The sequence below is a fragment of the Alnus glutinosa genome, chromosome 5 (genome assembly GCF_958979055.1).
Source record: "Alnus glutinosa chromosome 5, dhAlnGlut1.1, whole genome shotgun sequence".
Classification (NCBI taxonomy): Eukaryota; Viridiplantae; Streptophyta; class Magnoliopsida; order Fagales; family Betulaceae; genus Alnus; species Alnus glutinosa.
Genome location: NC_084890.1, coordinates 26,882,388 through 26,897,201, shown reverse-complemented (window position 1 = coordinate 26,897,201; position 14,814 = coordinate 26,882,388). Strand labels below are relative to the sequence as shown.

The following is a 14,814-nucleotide window of genomic DNA, read 5'->3' as shown; positions in this document are numbered from 1 at the left end:
CCGTAAAGTGAGGTTTTATAACCCAACTAGAGAGGATTGACTCCTCTCCGGTTCCTCTCAACTGGAGAGGATCATGGTCCTCCTAATAGAAGGGGCTTTCTAACAAATAACTTTCCTCTAAAAATAACTCAAAATTCATTTCTTTTTTATGTTACATCAAAACAACTTTTCAACCAAAAAAAAAAAAAAAAAAAAAAACTCATCTTAAAAAGGGTTATCAAACAGTGACACCATGAGAACTTTTTTTATGGGACCAAATGTTAAAAAATATATTTATTATATTAAAAGGAAATATATTAATATAATATTGTACATTACTTACCTTTACAAGATTGATTGTAATTGGGTTTGATAATAAAATAAAATAGAAATACGAGTTTTACGTGGTTCGGTCTATGACTTACGTCTATATGATAAAGCTCAAATGGTTACATTTTCTTCATATTTTACTTGATGAAATTACAATACAAAAAACTCTTATTTATAGAAGAATTGATACAAATCAATATGGCAATAAAATCAATCAGATTTGATCACCGTCAAACCTAATTACAATCAATCTTATAAATGTAAGTAACGTATAATATTATATTAATATATTTCCTTTTAATATAGGAAATATATTCTCTAATACCTAACATGAGGTGCATGATGTATGTCTTATATTAAATAATGAGAAATGTTACACATAATCCCATTCTCACACTATCAAGTAAACACTCCCACACTGAAAATTATCATTGGATTTTGTATGACAATGTATAAGAGACTATAACTTGGGATTTCCAGCATGAGAGAATTAAGGTGCGATTACAGGGAATGTAATGCCTGGTAATGAAGTTTTGAAGACATTTTCCACAAGGGAAACTTCTACAAAGCAAAAATAAATAATAAATAAAAGAAAAAAGTATACATAACCTCCTCAAATTACCATCTTATTGTCAATGTTCCCCCAAATTACTTATTGTATCAATGTCCCCTCCTAAACTACCAAAACATGTCAATGTCCCCCCTAACGACAAAAATACCCTTCATAAAATTATTATTTTTTAAAAAAAAAACAAAAAAATTATTTAAAAAAAATAACAAAAAGTTATAAAAAACAAAAAAATAAAACAAAAAAATAAAAACTGGGTTTTCAAAAAAAAAAATCGTTTTTATAATTTTCAGTAATTTTTTCGTTATTTTTTTTTTAATTTTTTAGTTTTAGTTTTAGTTTTTTTTTTTTTGATTTTATAAGGACATTTTTATCTTGTTGAAAAAAAATTAGAGTCATTTTTATCTTTTTGTTGGTCGTAGAGGGAAAATTAACACAATTAGTAGTTTGGGAGAACATTAACAATTGAGTGGTAGTTTGAGGGGGATATTTGTACTTTTTCCTAAATAAAAAGTAGCAATTAAAAGTTTGCTCCCACAGTTCCTCTCATGTGTTTTTATTTTTTTTTATTTTATTTTTTATGCCTTCTTTCTAAATTCGGTTATCGCCAAAATAATAGAAAATAAATAAATAAAGATTGGTTTATTTTGTGTTCGTCACAGAGCTCTTTCCTTGTCATGTTTGTATGGGCATTGTAACTTTATTTGCTATTTCTAGTGTTCAATTTATTGTTACAGAATTAGGGTCCACCATGGGAAATTGTGTTATATTCAACAACTTTTTTAAAACTGCAATTTGTCCTTGTTAAATAATAAAAAAAAAATATATAAAAAACCCCTCTTAGGGGTTTTTTTTTTTTTTTTTTTGGGGTGGGGGGAGCTTCATGTCCCTTAGTTTGAAAAGCAGCTTATTCAAAATAGAAATAAAAAGGGATAATTACACTTTACCCTCCTGTTTTATTCACGGGGTGACGATTTATCCCCCAATGTACTAAAATTATTAGATGACCCTTCCAAATTTGCCAATGTGTGGCAAGTTATACCTTCCGTCCACTCGCCTGTCTGTTTGGATGGAAAGTCGATCATGTGTGTTGCACATGACCTTTTAAGCAAAAATCATTCCAAAATTGCCCACCTATTGAACGCAGCGTTTCAGTAGCCGTTCACGTGAAAGTTGTCTTCAAGCTTTCTATGATAGGTGGAATGCTTTTAGGTATCTCAAAGTCGTCTTCAAGTTTTCTACCCCCTTGACTAGGCTCTTACTGCATAGGAACTCCTCTGCGTACATCTTCTCCACCGTCTGATCACCATCATGCAGGAAAACGTGAGTCTCACCGTTTGTTTTGTGCAAGCCGGAGAGACGGGGGACAAGGGGAAAGTGGAAAGAATGAGTGGTGGTGAAGGGGAAGAGACAACGTTGGAGAAGAAGAGCAGCCGAAGAAGAAGAACATGCAGTAGCTTTGATCACAGGGGTTGAGAGGGAATCACCAAAAACGCTGCAAATTAGAACAGGAAAACCAAACCAGAGCCGGAGAAGAAGACCATGCAGGAGCTTTGATCACAGGGGCTGAGAGGGAATCACCAAAAACGCTGCAAGTCAGACCAGGAAAACCAAAGCAGAGCCGGAGAATAAGACCAGTAGCTTCTATCACAGGGGGGGAATCGTTGATGCTCCACAAAACACACCTGGATACCGAAAAGAACGAGAGGGAAACGGAAAAGATGGGAAAAATTAACGTAAAACCTCACAAAAAGGTGGGTCAGGCTGGAAGAGGGGGAAGAGGTTGGGGTTTCCCAATAGACCCCATCAATAATTAGCCTGGCCACTGGCCATATACATGCCAAAAACAACGTTGACTCAAAGTCAATGCCCCCACCATACAAGCTAATGATAATACGGTTGAGACATGCTATGCAGTGTGCTTTAGTCCCTTTCCTATTCTCTACCCCCTTGACCAAGCTCTTACTGCACAGTCATGGCCGAGCACGAAGACGAGGAAGTTGCAGGGGGCGCGTGACTTGAGCGCCTCGAAGGTGACCGTGATCTCACCCAGCGACTGCTGTGGGACCACCTCTGAAGTGGCGTAGTGGATGATGGCTTCGAGCTGGGTCGATGTGGGCGAGTAGTTGGCGACGACACGACTTTTGGTGGTGTCGCCGGCGAGTGCGCAGAGTAGGGACGTCTCTCCGATTGGACCGCATCCGATTAAGCTGGAGACTAGTAGCACGTCACCTGCTATATTGGTTGTTGGTACCTCGTAGAGGACAAAGACATTCTACCAAGAAGGAAGATGCATGCCGCACGGGGGGTTTGAACCGGGTGTTTGGTGGGTTTGAACCTAATATAAAGGCTAATGGTGACAGGGGTATTTTGGGAATGATTTATGCTTAAAACGTAATATGCAACGCACGTGACCGAACTTCCATCTAAATTGACGGGTGAGTGGACTGATGGTATTTATTGCCATAGGTTAACAAGTTCGGGAGGGTCATTTAACAATTTTGGTACATTGGGAGGTAAATCGCCTTCCCATGTATCCTAAATAAAAAATTTATAATACAATATGTGGAGCCCAAAAATATATTTATCAAATTAACTTTATTAAATATGTGGCAAGATTGATATATGAATAAGGTAACATGTAGGTACTAGTACCAAAAAGAAATAAAATATATAAAAACAAAAAGTGTCTACAACATGTGCTCTTTTAGAGAAATAAAATCTTTTAAAGTTAAAAAAAATGATTGTTTAGTAATAATAATTAATTTAAATTTTTATCAAAATTATTTTAATGTGATATAAAAGGCAAGAAAATTAAGTAACTAAATTAATGAAAATAAAGGATTGATATTTGTGAAATTAGACAAAACAACTTGATAAAGGATCATAATAGATTATAGAAATTAATAGTGACCACTTTAAAGGGTTAGGCCTCCTAACTTAGATAATTTAATTAGACTTGACATTCATAACTTGCATTCAAATCCAAAAGGAACATAAATACATAAAGCATGGCCATAAATGAGTAATTCTAAATGTTATCCAATTTCTTCTTTGTGTTCCCTCAAAATTGTTGTGATTTTTAAAATTACCATTAGATCAAAATTCAATAGTGATCTATCACAAATCTAATGGTAATTTTAAAAGTCATATTAATTTTAAGAGAACACAAGGGAAACATTGGGTTGACATGTTAGCATTAGGGGTAGGGGCGGAGCCACAATCATGGAAATTTTAAAAATCTCCTAAAATTATATGTTATGATTTTTAAGAATAAATTCTATAAAATTATTTTTATCCCTCTAAAAAAGACTTCTTCTTCTTTTTACTTTTTTATTTTTTATTTATTTATTAAGTTTTGCACCCTTTACCTAAAATTATAGTTATGCCCCTGCCCATGAAATAAGGCCCACGATCACACATAAATTGAACACCCTTTCAACTATTAAAGGATCTACTAATAAACCCACTGTCCACAGAACCACCTTTAACTATCATTGTTTTTGCAATAGAATTGCAATATTATATCAGGAGAGACATTGGAAAGATTGAAACATTTGAAACATTAAAATATATATATATATATATGTATATTGACAAAGGGTGGTAAATGTAATTTCCATCACAAGACGCATGGCTTAATAAATTAATATTTGATGCTTGTTGTGAACAGACTTTAAAATAGATGGCTATTACACATCAGTCTAGATTCCAGCACATCATATGAACAGTCACTTGTCAAAGGAAAAATATGGAAGAAACTGAAAGTAATAATAAATCTTTGATCAAGCTATAAAACGTGAGAAGTTAACTTTAGGCAAAATGGAATCAAATTATATATATATATATATATATAAAAAAAAAGAATAAAAAAAAAAAACTGGGCATTCATTTCATCTTAGGTGCTATGAGAAATGAGAAACAAACTGCAATGATGAACTTGGAATGGTGTTGGGATTACTCTCTCTCTCTCTCCTGCAAAAAAAAGTACAAAAAGCGTATCCTTTAGCTTGGCAAAAGGTTAGTGTTCTCTTTAGTACTGTATCCGACAGTTTCTGCCTCTCTCTTTAAAAGGCTGCTACAGATAGCAACTTTCATTGATAAGACTTGAGCGTTGTGACTCAGCTTCTCTTGTTTGTTAGATACCAAAAATCCAACAAGAGAGATCGAGCCAAAGCTTTTTTCATCCGCATTCCACAGATGACAGATGTAATGCCCTTTAGTACACTGCATTAGAACACAGTACCTTATCCATGAATAAATAAAAAGAAAAGAAAAGGACCCATGAGTTTAATCTGAAGCAAAAACCAGTAAATGAGTCAAATGACTCCAATATGTCAATATAGAATAGAATTAAGAGTTACAGTACTCTTACAATAAGAAAATCAGAAAACAAACAACAAAAACTGAAAGCCAAAGTGAGTGAAAATATAAGCTTTTGATCCATCCCTGGAGCATTTGAACTCATCTTGTCATGGTGCCAGGATGGCTTCTTTCTCTCATAATCATCATCTGGGTGTTGATCATCACCCAAGGCTTTGCCATTCATGGGTCCTGTTGTATTGAAACAAACAGGAGTTTCTAGATATGTAGAAATGTTCTTCTTCTTGTATATTTGGTTGCTTGTGCAGAGCCCAGCGTTACCTCTAACATCCAACCTCTTCCCAAGCCTGTCAATGAACTCCTCTGGGAGCTGTAGCTGCCCACTTAATTGATTGTGGCTTAAGTTTAGCTGATCAAGATTTGGAAGAGCCCCTAAATCTGGAGGGATTGTCCCAGTGAGGCTGTTGTTGTCTAGAGCAAGAGCAGTGAGACTTTCCATGGTAGTGATAGTGTTTGGTATTTTGCCTGTAAGCCCACATCCTGACAAGCTCAATGATTTTAGCTTCCTAAGGGTGCCTATAAACAAGGGCATACCTGCATTTATAGGGTTGTGATCAACTACTAGGTACTCCAAATTCTCCAAACCTGAGAGGGTTTCAGGGATTGGCCCATTAACAAAATTGCTGCTTAAATCAAACAAGGCCAACCTATTGAGCATCCCCAATTCTGGAGGTATCCTTCCAACAAACCTGTTTGAACTCAAGTCAATCTTTTGGAGAATGGGAAGCTGAGCCAGAGAACTAGGTAGATCCCCTTCAATGACATTCCAGCTTAAGTCCAAGATGGTCAAACCATTTAACCCACCAATTTCCTCTGGGATTTCGCCACTTAAATTGTTGTAACTCAAATCAAGTTGCTCTAAGTTGACCAACCCACCAATCTCCTTCGGGATTTCTCCCTGCAGGTTGTTTTGTGCCAGATTCAGGACCCTTAGGCTGACAATTTCTGATATGCTTGGTGGAATTCCTCCGGAGAGGGCTGGATTGGATACAAGAGCTAAATGCTCCAAGGAAGTGGTTGCACTAAAAAGCGTCGGAGAAAGAGTGACAGGAGATGTTAGAAAACAGTTGAATATAGACAAGGTCTTCAGAAAAGGTAGCTTGAACAGGGAATCTGATAGATTAGCGGAGGATTTGCAGGGTGGGGTGACAACATCAGGGCCAATATGGATCTTTGTTACATGAAAGATTGGAGGATCTTGATCACCAATCTCACATTGAATACCAGGCCATGGAGTGTCTGTACAGGGCTGTGGGTGCAGTTCAGCCCAGCCAGGGTCCTCTAGAAGAGCACTCATGACTTCAAATAGCCCCAAAATCTCTTCCTCTTCCATCACCATTTCACCTCCCCTGTTTTGTTGTGCAATCACCTCCCCTGCCAAAACAAGGAATCCTACAAACAAAAGAGACACAACAGAAGCCATGAGAGAAAACCAGGAAACTGACCCACAATAATTTTATGAAGGTTGTATCTTTAGAACCAAAAAGTGACCATTATTTGTTGTGTTCTCGCAAGCTTTCATGAATGGTATTGATGGCAAAGGAGACGAAACTAAAGGAATATCTTTGCAGCTCACCTTTATGTCAGTATGAAGGCTGCATGAACCTGAAGTTGTCGCCTTTGCATCCCAGAATTGCAGGCATGAGTACGACAGTGCTAGTTTGCATGAAAAAAGGTGGTGAGATGCGCGAAGGGAAAACAGTTACTATAAATGGTAAAGCTTCTCAGAATGGTCAAAATTGGTTCAAGTGTAACATGACTGGACATAGCTGTATCTCAGTAACAAAGATACTTTACAGACTTTCAGACTACACTCCTGACTCCACTGCTGATCTCTCCATCTCTCTCTCGGATTGGCTGCAGGCCACCCCCACAGGAATCCAAAACACTTAATTTTCCTATTCGCCAAATATTCCTCTGTTTTTTTGTTTTGTTTTTTGCTGCCAAATGTTCCTCGATGTACATTTGGGTTATGCTTATTAGAGCTAAATCGGATAATAGCCTGGTTTTAGCCTCTAGTTCAGATACCATCTGAGCTTGAATCTTTGGATATAATAAGTAGCACAATTTCTTTTTATTGTTTTGTTTTGTTTTGTTTGGTAAGCATCAATTCAACAAATGAGAAAAGGGTTACAAGCAACACAAACAAAAGGTTCAATAGGGGTGTGCTCCGTAACAACAAACCCAAATCCAAAGAAACAACCCCATTACTATAAACAACAAATAGGAAATTGATGTGTTTATGACCCCCTATGGGATAATAAATGTCCCTGTCCATTAAACATCGGGCATAAGCCAAGGAATGGGCTGCAAAAAGCAGCACACGCACCAAAATAGAGGAGGATAGGGGTATAACTCTCGCAAGACTCTTCAACCCTACCAAAACCCCCAATAACGGGGATGCGGTCAAGTGCATGACCATCAAAAAGACCATTCAACAGTTTCAACCCTACCCGAACCCTCAAAATGGGGACACAGGCAAGGCATGACCTTTCAACCTTACCCAAACCTCGAGGGTTGAAGAGGTGAAAGCACTGTTGAAATCATAAACAAGATCTGTTGCTGTCAAGGAGTAAAATACTCTAGGAACAGAAGTCTCCTCCACAGGATAGTATAACAAGAACCAATGAGACAATAACCCACAAAGAAAAAAGAAGAAATACAGAAAAACGGAAAATATAACAGGAATACACAACAAAAACCAATATCAGCAAGCCACGGTGGGTGGCGGGGATAGGCATTGACGGTGGGCAATGGACAAGACAAGGCGTGCAAAGCACTCATCGGCGCGTGCTGACTTGAAAAAGGCATTGGGTATGGTGACGAGGAACGGAATGGACGGTGGGGGCGATGGCTTGGCGTGATGGAGAGCAACGGTGACATTAGATGGTAGAGTTTGACCGGAGCGTGCAAGCCACTCGTCGGTGGGTGGGGGCCCGATGAAGACATGGATCAAGGCGGTGGGGAGCGGAGGGGCAAGTGAAGATGATAGCGACGCTCGTATGGTGGCTGAACATACGAGGATTAACATATCTGGATTTAGGATGAGAATCAAATCCAATACGTAGAGGTGTAAATCTTGCCAGTTATAATCGGCCGGTAATCAGTAATCGAGAAACCGATTTGGTATCTGATTAGAAATAACGGGTAACCGGCTTTACCAGAGTCGTTATTGGTTTTAGCAATTATATATATCCGATTATGACTGGTAACCGGGTATATATATATATATATATATATATATATATATATAATAAAATAAAATAATAAAAATATATATTAAAATTTAAATAATTGTTAAAGTCAATTTAGAAGCAAAACTGTAGTAGCAATGGTTGGACTGGCAGCAGGTCTGAAATATTACAAAGTGATTGGTCAATCTGCTGATCTTTTCACCCTTCAGGTTTATGACTAATATTTCCCTAAGATTAAGCTTTTCTTTTTCCAAATATTCTTGATTTTGATAATCATAACATTGGATTTTCTTTGATTCTCTATAGAGATTAATTAATAGAAGCAAGCCACAGCTTAGCAAAGAACAGCAACAGAATCTTACTAGATGGGCTGTAAGTTCCTAACATGAGTTTTATCCAGTTTCACTGAAATCTTAGATGGTTATTATTAGGAATCAAATATATAGTCAATCATGATGTATTTTTGATAATTGAACGCTGATGCTGGGGAAAGCACTGCAGGTTTTGTTTGCTGGATCCCTCTTAAAAAACAACAAGGTGATTCATGAAGACCTAATGACAGCCATGTCAAAGAAGGCAACTGTACTGGAGTGCATTGATGCAATTGAGAAAGCTGCATGGTTCTAAGATCAGAATCCTTTTGATTTGAAGATTCACTTTTGGATCATTCTTGCCCCTAAAGAACTCTTGCAGTAATAGCAATATTCTAGATGATTTTCATTACTACCTTTGCCTGGTAGGCTACAGGATAATATTCATTCTATCAAGAGAAAGTGAAAATATATGAATCTCTTGTAACTGTACATTTTCCATGATAATCTGGAAACAATGGTTATGAGAAAGAAAAAAAAAAAAAATCTACGTTTAGCTTCGCATGAACCAAATTAATTTTTTAAACTACACCAACCCGGCAGTTACCGGTTGGTGTAATTGTCCAAAAAGCCCAAAAAATAGGTCCAAAAACAATTTTTTAATGTTTCAGTATCCGGTCCAGATAACCAAGTACAAACCGATAACCGTTGGACCAAATTATATGTCACTCCCTCTTATCTCAATGCCATTGGACATCTATGCAAGCAGCCCCATAGAGCCAGCACGAGAAAACTCTCCACCAATCAAATTCTTCTCTTTACGTTTTCTTCCACTTTTTAATTCAGCAAGTTGATTTTTGAAGGTGCTTTGATATACTATTGGAGTTTGTTAAAACAGTTTCCAAACCGCTAGGGTTTTTGGAAAACAGATAAAAAAGTCATTAAAGTTTGTCAGTTCTTCCAAAAATTAGGGGCGCTCTAATGATTAAGTTGGTCTTGTTTCAGAGAGAGTAAGAGAGAGGATGCCTTTGAATCGTTTCGAGTGAGTGTCCATTTTATAGTGATGCTTGGATGCTTCAAAATGGCGGAGCTAAAAGAAAAAAAAAAAATTGTTGTGGTTGCCGAACTAAAAATATGATAAACACAATTTAAAACAAAAATTAATAAATAATTTATCACAGAATATGTGTATCACAAAAAATATATCTATAAAAGTCCATAAATAAGTGTCAAAATCTTCCTTATCTATTAAATTTTGTTAAATAATTTGTAGGGTCCAAGACCTATACAAGCCTCATGTGGCTTCACCACTAGATGCTTGCCACGTACCAGTTTCAAATTCTTTTGATTATTGATTTTGTCGTGTACGAGGACTGTTTTAGTTTTATATCCATAATGTATAACTTTCATGGGCCAATACAAGTTGAATTATTTTATTTCGTTGGCAACAAACTAATAATGCAAGTTTAATCTATTCCACCAAAAGAAAACCTCTACTAGTGGATGTATTAATTAGTGCTAAGTACTTTTAAAGTAAATAAGAAAATTCTTTTAAGTGTATAGTTATATGCTCTCACATGTGTGTTCATAGTCATTGATCCTGTTTGTTTAACAATAATGTGGTTCCGGCCGTAGTTGGTAAGGTAAAGTATATTAAATATTAAATTAAAGTTAGAAATCATATTTTTATTTTATATTATTCTACCTTACTTTTATTTTTTGTTTTGTTTTTTTTTTTTAAAAAAAATTAACAAATAACTTAAAACATATAACACCCACGAAATAATCAAAATTGTTTTCACGTTTATGTCTTATCATAACACTTAAAAAAAATAAAAAAATAAAAAGCCCTCCAAACAAATATTAACAAAGTCGAATATTTAATTGAAATAGAGTTAATGACTAAGACAATGTTCGAATTTAGGACCTTCGGTTCTGATACCATGTTAAATTACTACTTATCCTAAAAGTTTAAGTTTATAGAAAGTGATGAATTAAATAATTTAATTTATATTATAACACTTTCCGTTACGTTTGGGCTCAAACTCTTCCTTAATAGATGAGGTTTACCACATAAAATATTTAATTGAAATGCGAGGTAAATGACGGTGACAGGGTTCGAACTTAAGACTTTTGTTCTGAAACCATGTTAAATCACCACTTATCGGAAAAGCTTAAACCGACAGATATATACAAATTTAGTCATTTAATCAATACTTGAACATAATACGTATAATTTGGGATTATTCCCATTCCATCACTTTTATTATTACCAATAACTTGGAACCTTATATAAATAGTAAAAATGTACTTTTGATGCTTAATAGACAAACTCGATGGTTCAGATTGTGAGGTAATTGGGTAGTGGTTATGGAAGTCGCATTAATTGAGATTAGGGTGATAGTTTTAGAAATATAATAGGATTTCAAAAATAGTTTCTTGGGTTAAATTTGTTAGATTCCCCCCCTCCCCCCTCTTTTTTTTTTTTTCCTGAGCAATTTGTTAGATTCCTTTAAATTAACTATTATGTCACTGTCAAAAATAAATAAATAAAACTATAATGTCAATCATTGGATCAAGGATCAAAACCTACTCTTCAACAGACATCATATAATAGATCATATATGTTTCTTATATTTAAGAGAACCAAATTTAATTAGGTCTTATGAACTGTGCTGACGTGTTATAACAAACATGAGCTAACTCATAGATGTTTAAATTAAAACATAATTTGTTGGGTTTTAGATTAGCTACTTGAATAACCAAGTAGGCTGAATGTTGGAATAAACTTAACTTGTAATATTGGGTGTATTTTGGCTTTACTTTGCTAGAACCATTCGGACTGGCTTAGACCGTGTGGACAAAACAAATTTATAGAATTGGTGGTTCGCTGGGCCGTTTGGAGTGCCGTTCAGACATGTGACTTTCATAGTCGAATTCGAGGGGTCTATTCCCTACAACGTTTGGTGGCAGATCCAAACGAGATGCATCACTGAAAGACCAAAAAAGGTTTGTATGCTGCTACGTTCAATGTATGGTTCAGACGGTATGCCTCATTGAAAAATTCGAGACCTCCATTCGGTATGCCATTCACTGAGGGGTTCAGAAGGGTAGCATCACGGGAGAAATAGAGACATCGATTCAAAGTAACGTTTGGAGTCCAGTTCGAAAACTCGTTGATTGAAGAACTTCCAAAGTTGACCATTCGAAAGGGTGTTTGTTGGGTGGTTCAGATGTCGCCATGAAGAAGCCGATTAACCCTATATTCGTTCAAACGGCTGGTTGGTACCGTTCAAATGTCGCCTCTGATTTTCCATAATAAGGTCTCCTAGTTGCATTAGTTGTAAGGACCCAGGGAAAAGTGCTAGCTACATCTGCGCAATCACCCCAAAATGACTAGTCGATTTGAAGTTTCCTTAAAATTCTTTATAAAGTCCAGATTCATCTAATAACTATGCAATGTGGGACCTTAGCACTCATAATTATATTTATAAACCACCTACTCTATGTGGGCTACTCATCTTCTCAATATGAAACCAGGGTGTTACAAACTCCCACTCTTAAACTCCTAACGTCCTTGTCATAGCCACGTCATGCAACGCTCCAGTATCACATGGCATAGTGTTACTAAGTGACTCTGATACCATTTGTAAGGACACAAAGAAAAGCGCTAGCCAGATTTGTGCTATTATCCCAAAAAGACTAGTCAATTTGAGTTTCCCTAGAGCTCCTTATAAAGCACAGTTTCACATAATAACAAGGCAATGTGGAACTTAGCACTCATAACTATCTTTATAAGCCACCCACTCTATATTGGCTACTCATCTTCCTAATATGGGACCGGGATGTTATAAACTCCTCCTCTTAAACTCCTAAAGTCCTTGTTAGAGCCACGTCATCCAGTGCTCCAGTACCACATGGCTAGGCGCTATTAGGTAGCTCTAATACCATTACTTTCACGCCCTCGTTTTGGGATATAAGGGGAATGTAAACTTGAGCTATTCATAATAAAAGATAATAAATATATTCATATAAATTTTCAAGAGACAACACTAATAGGAGAATTGACTTCGTAAATATATTTATGCAATTCTTAAATTATTACATAATAAAATAAGCTAGGGAATCAAAAGTGTTGACACTATACAACATACAAAAAAAGGTCGGTCCGGTCCATGCTCTATCGCTCTAGGGAGGTCTCGACAATCCACTAAAGAATTTGGCCATCTGAAAGGTTTACAAGGGAAATGGGTGAGTTTAACAACTCACTAAGTAACACAACACTAGAGGAAATAAAACATACTATAAAATTTTCATACCATAATCTTAGTCATGCACAATGATAATTTATGGAAAGTAACATAACTAACAATTAAAGCAAGAATAGTAAGAAATTTATAAATGAATAAGTAAATTCTTTTGATTCTTTCCTTTTTAAAAACAATAGTTTCCCCTTTAGACTTGACTCTGCTGTTAACTGTGAGTGGTGCACGTTGGCCTTGTCCCGAAGGACTTATAAGCTCATCCTGTCGTCACAAAGAAGAGCTACCGGGTTGGAAACTTCCATAGGTGAAGGTCACCCGACCGGTAGCACACACACTTTCTCGTAATTGTTCTTCGGTGTGCTTGCCATGCTACCCTATGCGGTACCGATCAAAATTATAGTTGTAAGGACCCAGGGAAAAGCGCTAGCCAAATTTGCTATTACCCCAAAAGGACTAGTCAATTTGGATTTCTTTAGAATTCCTTATAAAGCTCAGTTTTACATAATAACTAGGCAATGTGAGACTTATCACTCATAACTATCTTTGTAAACCACATACTCAATATGGGCTACTCATCTTTCCAATATGAGACCGAGGTGTTATAAACCTCCTCTCTTAAACTCCCGATGTCCTCGTTAGAACCACGTCATGCAGGGCTCAAGTACCACATGGCCTGGCGTTATTAGGTGGCTTTAATACCATTTGTAAGGACACAAGGAAAAGCTCTAGCCACATCTGCGCTATCACCCTAAAAAGACTAGCGCTTTTCCCTGGGTCCTTACAATTTTACTTCCAAATAAAATTATGGAGTGAATGGTGGTTGAAAAGTTTCCAATAGAATCCGGAAGAGTAATATCCAAGGGATTGTAGGATGTGGCCAGACGTTCCAAAACTCTACAATTAGAGAAAGATGAAAGGAAATTAAGCTCTTAATCTCCAAGCTCTGTTGTTAGCTAATTCGAATCAATATAAAGTGTTCGAAAGTAATTTAAGTCTCCAAGGCTTTTTGGTATTGGCCCAGAGAGTATGTTTCAAGCAAAATCTACTATGATGAGGTTGGAACAATTTGAAAGATACGATGAAATGGGACCACTAAATTTGTTGTGAGCAAAAAGTAGATTTTCAAGACCGGGGCAGGAAAATCCAGAATCTGATGGAAGATTGCCATATAGGGAATTATTTGCCAAGGTGATTTCTTGTAGAAAGGAAATGTTGAAAATGTCTTGGGGGATTGCTTCTGTGAGATAGTTTGAATCACATGAAAAAAATTTCAAATTTGGAAGCCAATATAAATCTCTCGAAATGTTTCCATTAATGTAGTTGCTCTCAATGGCAAACACAGTTAACATCAACAAGTTAGTTTTGGTAGGAGGTATATTACCGGTTAATGTGACGACCCATTTTTTTTTTTACAAAACATTTCATAAACATTAATCTCTTAAAATACAAATAGATCCTCACAGTGGCACGACGATGTGTCGCAAAGCCAACATATGGTACATACCCCAATATATGTACCTAGTAAATCAGAGTACAACATCTAACTACTATGTAGCGGAAAACATAAACCTAATAGCGGAAATCACATCTTAAACATCTATCATAAATTAATAACAACAAGAGCCATTTAACATCTATGTGTTTAAGTCTTTTCTCAATATAAATATATAATAGAAATGACTTTATACAATAAGGAGTGACACAGGCGTCATAAGCCATAACAAAACCTATAAAACTGAGGACGCCCATGGTCCCGCAATTACGACCATCGCGGCGAGCTTCGG

General features: G+C 36.3%; 2 protein-coding genes across 2 annotated transcripts; both read right to left on the bottom strand.

Moving 5' to 3' along the window:
* Nucleotides 1-2,065: 2,065 nt before the first annotated feature.
* LOC133869185 (glucuronoxylan 4-O-methyltransferase 3-like) lies at nt 2,066-3,410 on the bottom strand. The gene is made up of 4 exons (XM_062306142.1): nt 3,386-3,410; nt 2,833-3,109; nt 2,419-2,562; nt 2,066-2,372 (listed from the first exon to the last, which is right to left on the bottom strand). Exons 1-4 carry the CDS (start codon nt 3,408-3,410, stop codon nt 2,066-2,068), a joined length of 753 nt encoding a protein of 250 aa, XP_062162126.1.
* Nucleotides 3,411-5,098: 1,688 nt separating this feature from the next.
* LOC133867860 (receptor like protein 29-like) lies at nt 5,099-7,231 on the bottom strand. The gene is made up of 2 exons (XM_062304629.1): nt 6,837-7,231; nt 5,099-6,652 (listed from the first exon to the last, which is right to left on the bottom strand). The coding sequence occupies exon 2, from the start codon at nt 6,597-6,599 to the stop codon at nt 5,238-5,240; it is 1,362 nt and encodes a 453-aa protein (XP_062160613.1). The 5' UTR covers nt 6,600-6,652; nt 6,837-7,231; the 3' UTR covers nt 5,099-5,237.
* Nucleotides 7,232-14,814: the final 7,583 nt, after the last annotated feature.

What these genes read in the sequence shown, in the direction of transcription:
- LOC133869185 (XM_062306142.1), bottom strand. Translation starts at nt 3,410, where the DNA reads ATGGGAAGGCGATTTACCTCCCAAT. An exon ending in GACTGTGCAGTAAGAGCTTG is followed by an intron (nt 2,563 to 2,832) that starts GTCAAGGGGGTA and finishes TTCGGTATCCAG; the next exon opens with GTGTGTTTTGTGGAGCATCA. An exon ending in GTGATCAAAGCTCCTGCATG is followed by an intron (nt 2,373 to 2,418) that starts GTCTTCTTCTCC and finishes TCTAATTTGCAG; the next exon opens with CGTTTTTGGTGATTCCCTCT.
- LOC133867860 (XM_062304629.1), bottom strand. Translation starts at nt 6,599, where the DNA reads ATGGTGATGGAAGAGGAAGAGATTTTGGGGCTATTTGAAGTCATGAGT.